The sequence below is a fragment of the Triticum aestivum genome, chromosome 1D (genome assembly GCF_018294505.1).
Source record: "Triticum aestivum cultivar Chinese Spring chromosome 1D, IWGSC CS RefSeq v2.1, whole genome shotgun sequence".
NCBI lineage: Eukaryota > Viridiplantae > Streptophyta > Magnoliopsida > Poales > Poaceae > Triticum > Triticum aestivum.
In genome coordinates, this window is record NC_057796.1 from 194,562,242 (window position 1) to 194,577,225 (window position 14,984).

The 14,984-nt window shown below is 42.5% G+C and overlaps 1 protein-coding gene across 1 annotated transcript; it reads right to left on the reverse strand.

Annotated features, from left to right (window-relative positions):
• Positions 1–4,098: 4,098 nt before the first annotated feature.
• On the reverse strand, positions 4,099–10,842 carry LOC123180929 (transcription factor-like protein DPB). Its single transcript, XM_044593117.1, has 9 exons — positions 10,480–10,842; positions 9,494–9,570; positions 9,189–9,232; positions 7,980–8,057; positions 7,760–7,906; positions 7,558–7,626; positions 6,919–7,017; positions 5,650–5,720; positions 4,099–4,716 (listed from the first exon to the last, which is right to left on the reverse strand). The coding sequence occupies exons 1-9, from the start codon at positions 10,707–10,709 to the stop codon at positions 4,485–4,487; spliced, it is 1,047 nt and encodes a 348-aa protein (XP_044449052.1). The 5' UTR covers positions 10,710–10,842; the 3' UTR covers positions 4,099–4,484.
• Positions 10,843–14,984: the final 4,142 nt, after the last annotated feature.

The following is a 14,984-nucleotide window of genomic DNA, read 5'->3' on the forward strand; positions in this document are numbered from 1 at the left end:
GAGATGAATGGAAAAAAACATTTAAAACTAAGTTTGGATTATGTGAGTGGTTAGTCATGCCTTTTGGGTTAACTAATGCACCTAGTACTTTCATGAGATTAATGAACGAAGTTTTACGTGCTTTCATTGGATGATTTGTGGTAGTTTACTTCGATGATATATTGATCTATAGCAGATCTTTGGAGGAACATTTGAAACATTTACGGCTCTACGTGATGCACGTTTATTTGGTAACCTTGGGAAGTGCACCTTTTGCACCGACCGAGTATCTTTTCTTGGCCGTGTTGTTACTCCACAGGGAATTGAAATTGATAAAGCCAAGATTGAAGCTATTGAGAGTTGGCCGCAGCCCAAAACGGCCACACAAGTGAGGAGTTTTCTGGGCCTCGCTGGTTTCTATAGGCATTTTGTGAGAGATTTCAACATCATTGTTGCGCCTCTCAATGAGCTTACAAGAAGGATGTGCCTTTTGTTTGGGTTGCCGCACAGGAAGAAGCATTCACGGTATTGAAAGATAAGTTGACACATGCTCCTTTACTCCAACTTCCTGATTTTAATATGACTTTTGAGTTTGAATGTGATGCTAGTGGAATTGGATTAGGAGGTGTGTTATTACAAGATAGTAAACCTGTTGCATACTTTTCTAAAAAATTGAGTGGGCCTAGTCTGACTATTCTACTTATGATAAGGAATTATATGCTCTTGTTCGGACTTTAGAAACATGACAACCTTATTTATGGCCCAAAGAATTTGTTATACATTCTGATCATGAATCTTTGAAACATATTAAAAGTCAACTGAACCGTAGACATGCTAAATGGGTTGAATTCATTGAGACTTTCCCTTATGTCATAAATAACAAGAAGGGTAAAGAAAATGTTATTGTCGATGCACTGTCTCGTTGTTATACTATGCTTTCACAACTTGACTTTAAAATATTTGGTTTGGAGACCATCAAAGATCAATATGTGCATGATGCAGATTTTAGAGATGTAGTGCAGAATTGTAAAGAAGGAAGAACATGGAACAAGTTCGTCATTAATGATGGATTTGTCTTCCATTCTAACAAGCTATGCATTCCAACTAGCTCCGTTTGTCTTTTGTTGTTGCAGGAGGCGCATGGAGGAGGGTTAATGGGACACTTTGGCGTGAAGAAGACGGAGGACGTACTTGCTACACATTTCTTTTGGCCAAAGATGAGACAGGATGTTGAGCGTTTTATTGCTCGCTGCACTACATGTCAAAAAGGTAAGTCACGACTCAATCCTCATGGTTTATATATGCCTTTGCCTGTACCTAGTGTTCGATGAGAGGATATATCTATGGACTTTGTTTTAGGTTTACCTTGAACAAAGAAGAGGAGGGATAGCATATTTTTTGACGTGGATAGATTCTAGAAAATGGCACACTTTATACCATGTCATAAAAGCGATGATGATGCTAATGCTGCTGATTTGTTCTTTCGTGAAATTATTCGCTTGCATGGTGTGCCAAATACTATTGTTTAGATCGTGATACTAAGTTTTTAGCCACTTTTAAAAATGTTTTATGAGCTAAGTTGGGGACTAAACTGCTTTTTAGTATTAAATGTCACCCCCAAACTGATGGACAAACTGAAGTAGTCAATAGAACATTGTCTATTATGCTTAGAGTTGTTTTGAAGAATAACCTTAAAATGTGGGAAGAATGCTTGCCTCATATTGAATTTGCTTATAATCGTTAGCTGCATTCTACTACTAAGATGTGCCCTTTTGAGATTGTTATGGTTTCCTACCTCATGCACCCATTTATTTGTTGCCTCTTCCATCTTCGGAGAAGGTTAATTTTGATGCTAAACAACGTGCTGAATTGATCTTAAAAATGCATGAGTTAACTAAAGAAAATATTGAGCGCATGAATGCTAAATATAAACTTGCTGCAGATAAGGGTACAAAATGTGGTGTCTTTGCACCTGGAGATCTTGTTACATTTGCGTAAGGAAAGGTTCCCTGATTTGCGCCGGTCAAAGCTAATGCCACGTGTTGATGGTCCTTTTAAGATGTTAGAGAAAATAAATGATAATGCATATAAACTTGAGCGGCCCGCAGATTTTAGGGTTAGTCCCACTTTTAATATTGTAGATTTGAAGTCTTTTTTTTGAAAGATCCAGCCATAGCTGGCATTGATTTCATTAGCAGAGGGCGGGCGGGAACAAGTTTGATCAAGTGATCAGTGGGGTGAGATAGAAAAGGTACAGTTGGCCAGCCTAGTGGCTATGCTGGCACTGATGGAATGGGGATATCTCTCACGGCACATCCCCGAAGGGGTGCTCTATGCAGGCTGCTCCTGCGATTCTCCATTGTTCCATGTCACGGCGGCACGCTTCGATGATGGAGCGAGAGCACGGCGTCTCACCGCGGAAGGTGCATGCGTTACGCTCAAGCCATATGTGCCAGGCAATGAGCGCAAGAATGGATCTGGTGCCCTTCCTGTCTGTTGGCCTTGCCGCATCCGTGATCAGTCTCACTCTTTCCGTCGTCGTCGTTCCGGAGCTCCAGGTAGCGTGTGCCAGAGAGTGGCAGCCCCGCCAAGACGTCGCCATTGTCCAAGCCTGGATGGCAATCGGGCAGTCCCAGAACAGGTGGGAGGAGGACTCCAAATTTCGCAAGCAGAGTTGGCAGAAGTAGTTATTCTCCCAGCCACGCCGCTGCAGGCGATCGTTGCACCACAGTCTGTCCAGGTGGAGCATCCAGAGGAACATCTTGAGCTTCCTAGGTGCGCAGATTCGCCAGACGTCCTTGGAGGGGAAGGGTGCCATTGGCTCCTGGAATTGTGCCGCGTAGGCGGAGCGGGCGGAATAGTGCCCGGAGGTGCCAGCAGTCCAGCGGATTGTGTCGCTGAGGTCATTGTTGATGATGATGCCAGCTCTCCGAATTGCCCTTGCAAGCTGGAGCACAGATGGCGCGATGCTGCTGGTTTCCCCGTGGCGGAGATCAAGGATCCACCGCCCGTCGAGCAGCGCGTCCCGGACGGACCTGTTCTTGTGGATGGAGCGGGCGAACAGGGTAGGGTAGTCCAGCCGGAGTGGCCTGCCGTCTAGCCAGGGACTTGACCAGAAAGACGCCGTCTTGCCGTCCCCGATGGTGACCGCCGTGTTGGCAGCGAACAGGGCTCAGTCCTGCAGGTTGCATGGTGTGCCCGTGCCGACCCATGGCCGCTCTGGATGGGTCCAGGAGAGCCAGAGCCAGCGCAGACGGAGGGCGCGCGCGAATTTGTCCAGATCATGGATACCGAGGCCTCCGTGGGGTTCCGGCGTAGTGACCGCGCTCCATGCGACCTTGCACTTTCCTCCGGTTGCTGCTTCGTCTTGTGCCCAGAGGAAACGACGTCTGGCTTTATCTACCTCCTTGAAGTCTTATTTGGGTGAGAAAGATGAGCTTTCGTCGAGGACGACTTCATTTCCATAAGGGGGGATGATGAGGATATCAATACCATTGTTACACCCACAGCCCCCGATGTTATACATATTGAACCAATTATTAGAGCCCTCAAGCCACTAATCAATTTGTCTTGTCATGCATATCGAATCTTCAGGTTCTCGCTAAACCACAAGCCTCGGCAACTAGAACTATGTGCAACAGTATTACACAATGGAAGGCCCTTCAGAATGGTTTGTCAAAGATCAATGTTGATGGTGTTGTGCAGGGTAATCAGCTTCAGCTTGGAGCGGTTGGTGCAATATGTAGAGATCAGAACAGGGTATATGTTTCTGCAGTTGTGACCAACTTAAGCTCGTGATAACGAGCTACCCGGTGCTCGGGCTCCAACTTTGTATTCTCTCGTTCATCAATATATCTACAAGCATGACATAGAGCTATTATCATCAAAGAGCCTCAACCTACTAAAACCACCGTGTGACAAGATTTCTTCATGCACCACTCATCTCTCTATAGTTCTTCATGACCCTTCACTCAATCGTAAAAGCGACTCTGAATCGATCGTCAACAATACTGCACAAGATAAACAATATCCAATCCTGTCAAATTTTCTCACACGGGGAGAGGGCGTGTGGCCACATACGTGTATCTGTCACGGAACTACAAACATATAACACACCAGTACGCCAAAGAGGAGTCTTTTCGTATCTTTGTGACATATTTAACTTCCCCCGATACATAACAGTATGATATACATGCAATTTACTCGAGTGTCCATCCTAACTAAGATGCTGACTAGTTTTGAGAAGATAAAATGCTACAGTTACATTGGACCAAACCAAGTTCGTTTCTCTAAATCAAAAAAGGAACAAAAAGAATTGAGCTAAAAGTTAAAATCAGGCCTGGAGCTTCACATGCCGATCAGCCTACCATCGGCTGCAAAGCTAAATTAGAACATCACATTTCCCCATGGACATAATTTACAAGCCTTTTTACATCTTAAGTTACAGAAGCCAAGGGAGTATAAATCCAAGTAGCTCTCAAAACATTAACAACCCATTTTAGTGCCTAGTGTTCATGCTTGACACGCCCTTTCAGTATCCCTGGAATAGGAGGTGAGGTTCGTGGCCTAATTCCATTTGGCCTTGCAGGTTGTGGTGATCGATGCCCGTAAACATTTGATGCACTTGAGCATTCAACCGCATTTGCAACCAGAGCCACTGTACCATCAGTTTCTTCTTTACCAGAGAACCCCATTGCTTTCAATACAAAGGAATCATCGTGCAACTCAAACGGAGTGCTGCATTTTCAGAAACATACATGTCAGACATGGTTGCCGAAGGGTTTTCTTGTGCAGTTATGAGTTCACAAGACATGATCTCAAATGATTCTGCATAATTCATTGATGCTGTGGGCTCACCATGTCGAGTACATAAAACACTTGCTTAAGAAATACTAGCAAGCTACCATCTCAGAAAAAAGAAATAACAAGCTAAGGCCTATTCAAGGATTTTCATAAGAATCCTAACGAATTTTTCTATGTCACTTGTCTGATTAGTAGGATTAAATCCTATAGGAATTTTTCTTAAAGATTACTGTACATTACATTTCATAATAACTATGCATCCACTCAAACCTTTTGAAAAAAATTATTTGTTTTAACTGTGATCCAATTAAACAAGACAAAAATGCTGTAAGATCTAAATAGGCATGACAATGCAATCCGTGTTTTTCCTATTCCTGCGTTTTTAGAATCTTGCGAATCAAAGAGACCAGTGGTACTGCTGAGTGTTTCGTTTGCGACCAGATTGGACACCACAGGTTCCTCAAGTGGTCAAGGGAATCAACAGACATTGATTTCCAACTAATGGATCATTATTTAGAATGGATGATCATACAACTGAAAAGTTACACTTCCCTTTACAAAAAAGAGGGACCCTTATTTAGAGTTTTTATCCAAGCTATTATACAGAAATAATTAGAGATGCGTGTCCAGCAGAAAAGGTATGTCAAGAAACTTATGAAATCTACGTACAGAAAGAATGCAAAATAAGATCAGATTTGTGCTTAGCAACAGACACCCCATTTAACTGGGAAAGTGGACATGTTAAATCTAAGAAAATTTAGGGCAGAAAATTATAAGAAATGTCACTTATTACTAAATTGTTAGATGATTAGATCACTTAGCAAGATTCATCATGTCAAGGAACACATTGTAGAGTTAGTCTTTTACCTATTGAAATCAAAATGCACCAACTGCATATCTTCTGATATCTCCACTTCGACAGTTGCATGAGGACGTGTCTGTTTGCACAACAAAAAGAGGTCCTTGTCACTCACCGCCATGAAAATAAATGCTGGTAGCATATACATACTGGAGTTGGGAAAGCATTTTGTGGGACATATAATCGGTGCAAGAAAAGACAAATGCAGAACCACAAGGGTTGACACGATGGTTCACATGCTTAAATTAATAACTCAACAAAAAAGAATCAATTCATAGCCATCTAAGAATGTACACTTACAATGCAATACTGCTCCTACAATTATGAATATGTAGTTCTGTTGGCCACAGGTCCATTTTGGCCACACCCAAATATAGAATCAGGATTATGAGAACAGAACGTGGAGCTGTTGTCCAGATGGTCGTGTAATAAAAGCCCTAAAAACTGGCTGGGTGAAAGTTACAGGCCTCGACCGGAAGCTAGGAACTTAATATAAAATCTGAGTGGATTTCGTTTTCTTTCTATTTGTTTGTTCTCAAGGTTAGAACTTTGCTCCACCTTGCATTATTAATACCTATGCAGTCCATGCAAAAGAACAGCAAAAATTCCATTGCAAGAATTTACTATAGCACCCACAACCCATTGATAATCCATGAATCAAATGGTATTGACTGGTTAACACTTAACCCTACTCAGAATTCACCTCCTTTGCTGCAGGTTCCTCAATTATGATAATCCAAGTCCAAACCTCGAAAAAAGGGATGCTCCTTTGAATGTTCGTGGTGGAGAAAAAACTAGGACTAGAAAGGGTTATAACTTGCATGGATGAATTTGGTTGACAACCTCACTTTGCCAAATCTAATTTAGTAAAATGTGGTAAGCCACATCTTGTGTGGTAAAGAAATTGTATACCGCAGTTTAGGCAGACTATGGCCAGAAAAAAAAACATATGTCAACTGCCTAGAGGTACGAAAGTGTAACATGCCACCATTGTGGTAGAGAACCAAACAGATGCCACGAAAGTCAAGTGCGCACAACTTGAGGTAGCAATGTGAATGAACAAAGCATGCCCACAGCTCCAAAAGGGAAGCAGAGAGTTTCTTGTTCGAGTTCACAGAAAATCAAAATTCTGCTAAGCACAATAAGCTCCAAAGTGACTTAAAATGTACAATAGCAACACAAGTTAGCTAGATCATCAGCTTTAGCATTTGAGTATAATGACATGATTAACTTCATTTTAAGCCCACATATCAATTACAGGATACAATTTTGCTTACCTGAACCAATATGAATGGCAGGGCCACTCCGCCAGATGGAGCATCTCCCGAACCATATAGCTGCTCATTTCGCTCTACCAAATTTTGGAGGCCCACATACTTAAATACAGAAAAGTAGAAGAAAAATACATGGTTAACACATAGATATTAATGATACCTTTCCGTACAATATACTCCAATCTTCTGATATCAGACAAGAAATAACAAACTTCTGGCATACCACAACTTTAAAATAAGCCAGTATAGCACTATGATAACTTTAAAACAGATACATGCTTGCTAAGTGAAGCATTCAGCCCTACAATAAATCTAGCACACATACAGCAGTTGAACATTGCATCGATCAATTAAGCATGCACCATAAAGGCTGAATTGAAGATTAGCTGTTCTCCTAATTCTGCACCGATGCTGTGGCACAGAAGTGTACACGAAGGGATTCCCTATTGATATGGATGAATATTTCACTATATAGGGTGAAAAAACTGAAACATTCACCATCACAGAACATCAATATGTCTACAAAAATAACAAGTGATCTAGAAGATGTATGAAACCAATTTCCTTGTCATAACTTTAAAGACTGGGGATTACAGAATAATTCAAATTATCAGTTCACGTAAAAATGCCATATGTCCTTACTTGGTCTTGTAATTCCTGCAGATATGCACTTTTCTTGTCAATTCTACCTTTCAGCCCAATGACCTCAGTCTGTAAAATGCACATGAACTTATGAAGGAAACAACCAAAAGGTAGAACAGTTACGTGATTAGGGAACTTATGAAGGAAACAACCAGAAGATAGGTAGAACAGTTGTTAGGTACATGATTAGGGACAAACTTACCTTCAATTTATCAATATCACTCAAACTTGTTCGGGGTAAGCCCTTCCACTGAATTTCCTTTTTATCTTTAGATATAATATCCATAGCCATCAGGACGTTTAGTGCATCGTAAACCCTTCTTCGTATATTTTTCTCATCATATTGTTGCTGAATTTTACATACAATCAGTACATTGCACATAACAAATAACTGACCAGAAGGAGTAGCCATATTTCTTAACTGTGTTGGGATTATCAGGATCTGGTGACCCAATATTACTATTTGGATCTGCAAACTCAGCTACAAGTTCGTCTGCCACCTGAAAAAGACAGGCCTTACATCGTATAAGCAATAGCTAAACTGCAATGCAAACAGGAAAACATGGCAGTGGTAGAATCATACTACATTAGCAAAGAGTATTTTCTTCTAAAAATGGTAATTGAAGTTTGCAGTTAACACACATTGTGAATACACATCAAGGAAACAGGGCTGTAGTCTCTCCAATCTTGACAGAATCCAAAGAGTAACAGAGGAATACAAGTACGACAGGCTGCCTCTTCTCCTGAGCCTGATGTTCAGGATTCTAACACACTGTAGGCTTGATTTTTGCTTTACTAAATTATTGAGGTGCACATAACACAATTGGTTCTTCAGTTTCTTTCCTTTCTCGAGAAACCGGCAGGAGCTCTGCCTCTTACTAACTAAGACAAAACCGATTTGTTACAGACGCTTCACTTTATGAACAAACAGGGGGAAAATGTTGCAAGGCATGTTGGACTGAACTTTATATGTTAGCAAAACAATATGAACAAAATGGATAGATTCAATCCCATCAATCAAAGATGAACAGAGGAATGTCCTTTTAAATAGCTTTTGTCTTATACAAAGTAAAAGGAACAGATCGGCATAACGCGGATTTTCCACATTTTGTGACAAGTCAACATAGTATGCTCAACTCAAATGAGCAAAACCAGTAAGGTTCATGTGTACAAAGCTTTAATCATGTTGACACAATAAATTTGAGTCAGAACAGATTCACTTTTTTTCTTTTACTAGACAAACAGAAATGTTAACTCAGAGATTAAACATCTAGCAATGCTTCTTCCAGCATTGGTAGTTCAGCAGACTCTGTTGTATCCTTTTACTGTGTACGTCTGTGTGATACACAAGCTAAGGGTGCCTCCGAACCGTATCATCATGTAACCCATAACCGGAAAAGGAATTGGTTAGAATAATAAGATGAGTGACAATTGATGTCTATAGACTTTGGTGAACAAACTAACACAAGCCTATAGCATGACGAGGATCCATAATCACATAATAGTGGTTCAGATATCTGTGGTTACCTTTTTAAAAGTGTGGATGTACATTTGTATATTATATATATCCACACATCAATTATGCTAAAACAAGATAAGTTGCTGCATAGAAAGAAACAAAAAACAAACACCTCATTGTAGGTTGTTCTCCCTTTGCCTTCAACTTTCTCACAGACTGAAAAGGACCAAATGAAACACTTCATGAGAACTTTTAACACTATATTTGGTCAGATATGACCCAATAAACTGGTTTCCTTAATAACAAATTAACAATGAACCAAACAGAGAAAATATCAATTATGCTTTTACATCAGAAAATGGAGTGAACAGTATGTCATATGTATTCTGCATGCGCCCTATGAATCAGTATGCTTACATGATGATGAGAAGATGACTATCGCAGAGGTACTAGAGGAAAGAAGAGTATTCAACTCACCTTTCATACTGAATTGGCGCAATCCACGGTTACCTTTATCGGGACCTACTACGCGTGTTCCTTTCTTTTTCTTCTTGCTGCATTGCAAATACCATACAGCTATCTGTCAAAAGTGCACAGCTACTTGTAGATTTTAAGATAAAATAAGTAAAATACTAAAATTACGTACAAAATAATGTATTGCAATGACAAAGCAGAACCGCTGTAAAATCTTTTAATTCTGCTAATTTTTAATCAATTAAGAATAAGTGAAAAAGTCCAATCTCAAGAAAGAAAATAGAGAAGACGTCTAATTTAAGGAAGCCAACAGGGAACAGCTTAGATTATAGACAAATCCAAAGCACAAAACCTGCCACCAACTCTGATAGTCTGAGTGACGTTCCACTTTTGTCCTAAGGAGCACTCTATGCAATTACACATAGACGATATCGCTACCTCGCAACATTTCGATGGTCAGCAAGTGTACCCGTATAAAGGATAAGCAGCACAGCTTGTTATCACACTACTTATCTACTCCTTGACAGGAAACACATCTAACACTAAGATACATCCAATAGCTTGAAGCATGGAAGTCCCAAGCAAAATATGAACTCATCCATAAAAGCTCTAAGGCAATGGACTTCAGAGCATGCTGTGACTCAAACAACAGTTAGCAATCGCCTGTTTTTTAACAATGGAATGCAAAGCAATCATAACAATCCGATGAAGTCCAGTAGTTCACCGTCGCATCTTCCTAACACCCTCTTCAGTAGCCAATGCGCACCAATTCAAACCAAGACATGCTGCAGGAAGTATGCATCGACTGAATCTAGTGGACAGCGAAATGCAGCTCTACATAGTACAGCTCACGAGACCAAAATCCGCATCTCAGATCGCAAAATTACTCTATACCGACCCAGTGCTAAGGTTGCGGTACACAGTCCCCGGGCAAAGAAGGTGGTGAGCAACTCAGCTTAAGCAGCAACACGACAGCAGATTTCACGAACCTAGCGGCGGGCTGCGACGATGGCGCGTCATCTCCCTGAATTTCGAGATCATTGAGGCGGCGGGCAACGGTGCTCCCGCTGGCCGGCGTGGACGCTGACGCCGAGGTCGTGGCGGCCGCCGCCGCAACCCCATTGCCGGGCCCGATGCCGCCGGAGGGGGAACCTGCGCTTCCGGCGCTGTTGGAAGCCGAGTGAGCCATGCCGCCGGAACTACGGGCGCTGGAGACCATCGCGGTGGGGATCGCGCGAGCGGGGGCGCAGAATTGGGAGGAGGAGGGGGGGGAAACCCTAGGAACGAAGCGGAAAATGGAGGGAGAGACAGGAACCGACGGGAGAGCGCGGAGAAACGGGCATGAGAAATTTTAAGATTTGTTTTACAATTCTTCCGGGGCTAGGTTGATGTGAGTATCAAGTTCCACACAACCAAAACCGTCATATTCTCTCTAAAGTTTATGGAACTGACATTTGATTTTTGACAATCTCGAGCAAATAACTTATTGATCGTCAGATAACAAGCACATATCTTAAAGCATTGGAGCATGCCACATCAACCACGGCCTTCCGAACAAACTCAACGTTGTAAGGCTTAGTCCACTACCTTCATCGCCACTTCACCCATTTCCCATTTCAATCTCTCACCCTCTCCCAGCTACCCAGGGTGCTGACGGATCATGCACCGCCCGGCGACGAGGGCAGGAGGCCGTGGATACGGGAATGGAGGCGACGCACCCTGTAGATGTCAGTTCGGGATGACCGCGACGGGTTAAGGACCGTCCTGGTCTGTTGTGTCACCCAACGCGACCGCATTGCCTCCGAAGCTCGTCCTTTGGTAGTACCGGGTCACGGTTGTAAACAAAGATCGCCTCGAAACGTGAAATGATAACGCAAAAAAAAGGTCTATAAGGAGGACGTCGGGGATACCTAGTGTACGTAGGTGTCCATGGTCCAGGGTGCCTAGGCAATGCACCTAGGCGTTGTGGGACTACCATGGCCTAGCTTTGCCAGCGGGTTCTCTGCTGGCTTCAATTTACCTCCAAATGTTCTTTTATTTTCTTCGTACACCTTTGGTATTATCTGGAATTCAAAAAACAACTAAAAATAAGAATTGTCGCTTGACACTTAATTAGAATATATTTTTTAAACATTATGATTAAAAGATAATAGGAATGAAACATATAAAATTATGGATATGTTAGAGACGTGTTAGCATCTTCAAACTTAGTCATGTCCATCCTATGAAGATGATGACAAATATAAATTTTGCTCGTGAATGCTACACATCATGTACTTGCTCTCTGATGCAAACACTTTTGATGAGTCTAAAAATTAGTGAAGATGTTTAAGAAAGGTCTTTGCTAACAATCTTCAGCTACATCAATGCATAAAAAAGGAAGTTTCAACATATTATTTGATAATCAAATGCATCAAGTGAAAATCATCACTGTCGAAGGTTTAAAAAGCATGTCAATATTTACTGGAAACACAACGATAATCTTTTATGCATGGCATGCATACTGGACAATCACTTATATATATATAAGAGAATTAAAGCGGCTGAGCTTCGGCCCTCTGGTGAGTTTGGAGTGCTAGCCTTGAGCTCTTCTATGAGTGACACGTGTGTCCCGTTCACTCTTGATTTTTTAACACATTTCACTTCTTATTTTGTATTGTGTTTAGGCCGCTAGAAAAAGCAGCACGATGTAGCACCACTAATAGCATATGTTATAGCATTATAATAAATGCCTCACTAAATAAATCGGTGTACATGAGCAACATGTGTGTCCGATTTTTTTCTCTGGTTCACTCTTGATTTTGAACACAGTTCACTCCCAGTTTTGTAGTGTGTTCTGAAAAATAGCACGCTATAGCATTCTGAGCAATGCTTCGCAAAATAAATTAGTGTATAATGTCTCACTAATAGCATGTCATTGATGTATTTTAAAGGTGGCGCTATTTTGCTATAGCCTGCTAATTTTTTCATTAATTTACACTAGACTAGATGTTTCTCATGGACTCCATAAATTGCCCATGTCCCACCCTGTCGCTTTATCCTCTCGCATCCGTCTGGCACAACCGCGTCTCCTTCTCTTCTTCCTCCTGGTTCAGATCCACCCATCCATATGCATCAGAAGCGTTGACTCTCCCATGACCGTCGAACGACGCACCGCCTCTTCCCATGGCAGCACAGCACCACATGCCCCCGACCTCGCCCACTCCAACGCACGCGTACCCTGGTGGCTATGGAGCCAGCTGTTGGGGAACGTAGTATTTCAAAAAAAATCCTACGATCACGCAAGATCTATCTAGGAGAAGCATAGCAACGAGCGGGGAGAGTGTGTCCACGTACCCTCGTAGACCGAAAGCGGAAGTGTTTAGTAACACGGTTGATGTAGTCGAACGTCTTCGCGATTCAACCGATCCAAGCACCGAACGTACGGCACCTCCGTGTTCAGCACACGTTCAGCACGATGACGTCCCTCGAGCTCTTGATCCAGTTGAGGACGAGGGAGAGTTCTGTCAGCACGACGGCGTGGTGACGGTGATGATGAATTTACCGGCGCAGGGCTTCGCCTAAGCACTACGACGATATGACCGAGGAGTGTAACTGTGGAGGGGGGCACCGCACACGGCTAAGAGAAACTTTTGTGTGTCTTTGGGGTGCCCCCCTCCCACGTATATAAAGGAGGGGGAAGAGGAGGCCGGCCCTAGAGGGGGCGCGCCAAGGGGAGGAGTCCTACTTGGACTCCCGGTCGCAGTAGGATTCGCCCCCCCCCCCCTTTCCTATTCCAACTAGGAGAAGGAGGGAAGGGAGAAGAGGGGAGAAGGAAAGGGCCCCCCCAACCCTAGTCCAATTCGGTTTGGGCTTGGGGGGCGCGCGCCTCCACCTGGCCGCTGCCTCCTCTCTCCACTAGGGCCCATGAAGGCCCATTAACTCCCCGGGGGGTTCCGGTAACCTCCCGGTACTCCGGAAAAATGCCCGAATATCCCGGAACCATTCTGATGTCCAAATGTAACCTTCCAATATATCAATCTTTATGTCTCGGCCATTTTGAGACTCCTCGTCATGTCTGTGATCTCATCCGGCACTCTGAACAAACGCCGGTTGATCAAATCACATAACTCATAATACAAATCGTTATCAAACGTTAAGCGTGCGGACCCTACGGGTTCGAGAACTATGTAGACATGACCGAGACACATCTCTAGTCAATAACCAATAGTGGAACCTGGATGCTCATATTGGCTCCTACGTATTCTACGAAGATCTTTATCGGTCAAACCGCATAACAACATACGTTGTTCCCTTTGTCATCAGTATGTTACTTGCCCGAGATTCGATCGTCGGTATCATCATACCTAGTTCAATCTTGTTACTGGCAAGTCTCTTTACTCGTTCCGTAATGCATCATCCCGTAACGAACTCATTAGTCACATTGCTTGCAAGGCTTATAGTGATGTGCATTACCGAGAGGGCCCAGAGATACCTCTCCGATACACGGAGTGACAAATCCTAATCTTGATCTATGCCAACCCAACAAACACCTTCGGAGACACCTGTAGAGCATCTTTATAATCACCCAGTTACGTTGTGACGTTTGATAGCACACAAGGTGTTCCTCCGGTATTCGGGAGTTGCATAATCTCATAGTCAGAGGAACATGTATAAGTCATGAAGAAAGAAATAGCAATAAAACTAAATGATCGTTATGCTAAGCTAACGGATGGGTCATGTCAATCACATCATTCTCCTAATGATGTGATCCCGTTAATCAAATGACAACACATGTCTATGGTTAGGAAACTTAACCATCTTTGATCAACGAGCTAGTCTAGTAGAGGCTTACTAGGGACACGGTGTTTTGTCTATGTATCCACACATGTATCAAGTTTCCGGTTAATACAATTCTAGCATGAATAATAAACATTTATCATGATATAAGGAAATATAAATAACAACTTTATTATTGCCTCTAGGGCATATTTCATTCACGTAGGTCAACCAGAGTAAGATCCGCACCAGAGTGGTACGGTAATCCTGTTCCGGAGGTCATGTTACTTGACCATGACAAACCTATGAACTATGAGGAAGCGATGATGAGCCCTGATTCCGCGAAACAGCTTGAGGCCATGCAATCTGAGATGGGATCCATGTATGAGAACAAAGTGTGGACTTTGGTTGACTTGCCCGATGATCGGCAAGCCATCGAGAATAAATGGATCTTCAAGAATAAGACTGACGCTGACGGTAATGTTACTGTCTACAAAGCTCGACTTGTTGCGAAAGGTTTTTGACAAGTTCAAGGAGTTGACTACGATGAGACCTTCTCTCCCGTAGCGATCCTTAAGTCTGTCTGAATCATGTTAGCAATTGCTGTATTTTATGATTATGAAATTTGGCAAATGGATGTAAAGACTGCATTCCTAAATGGATTTCTGGAAGAAGAGTTGTATATGATGCAACCTGAAGGTTTTATCGATCCAAAGGATGTTAACAAAGTGTGCAA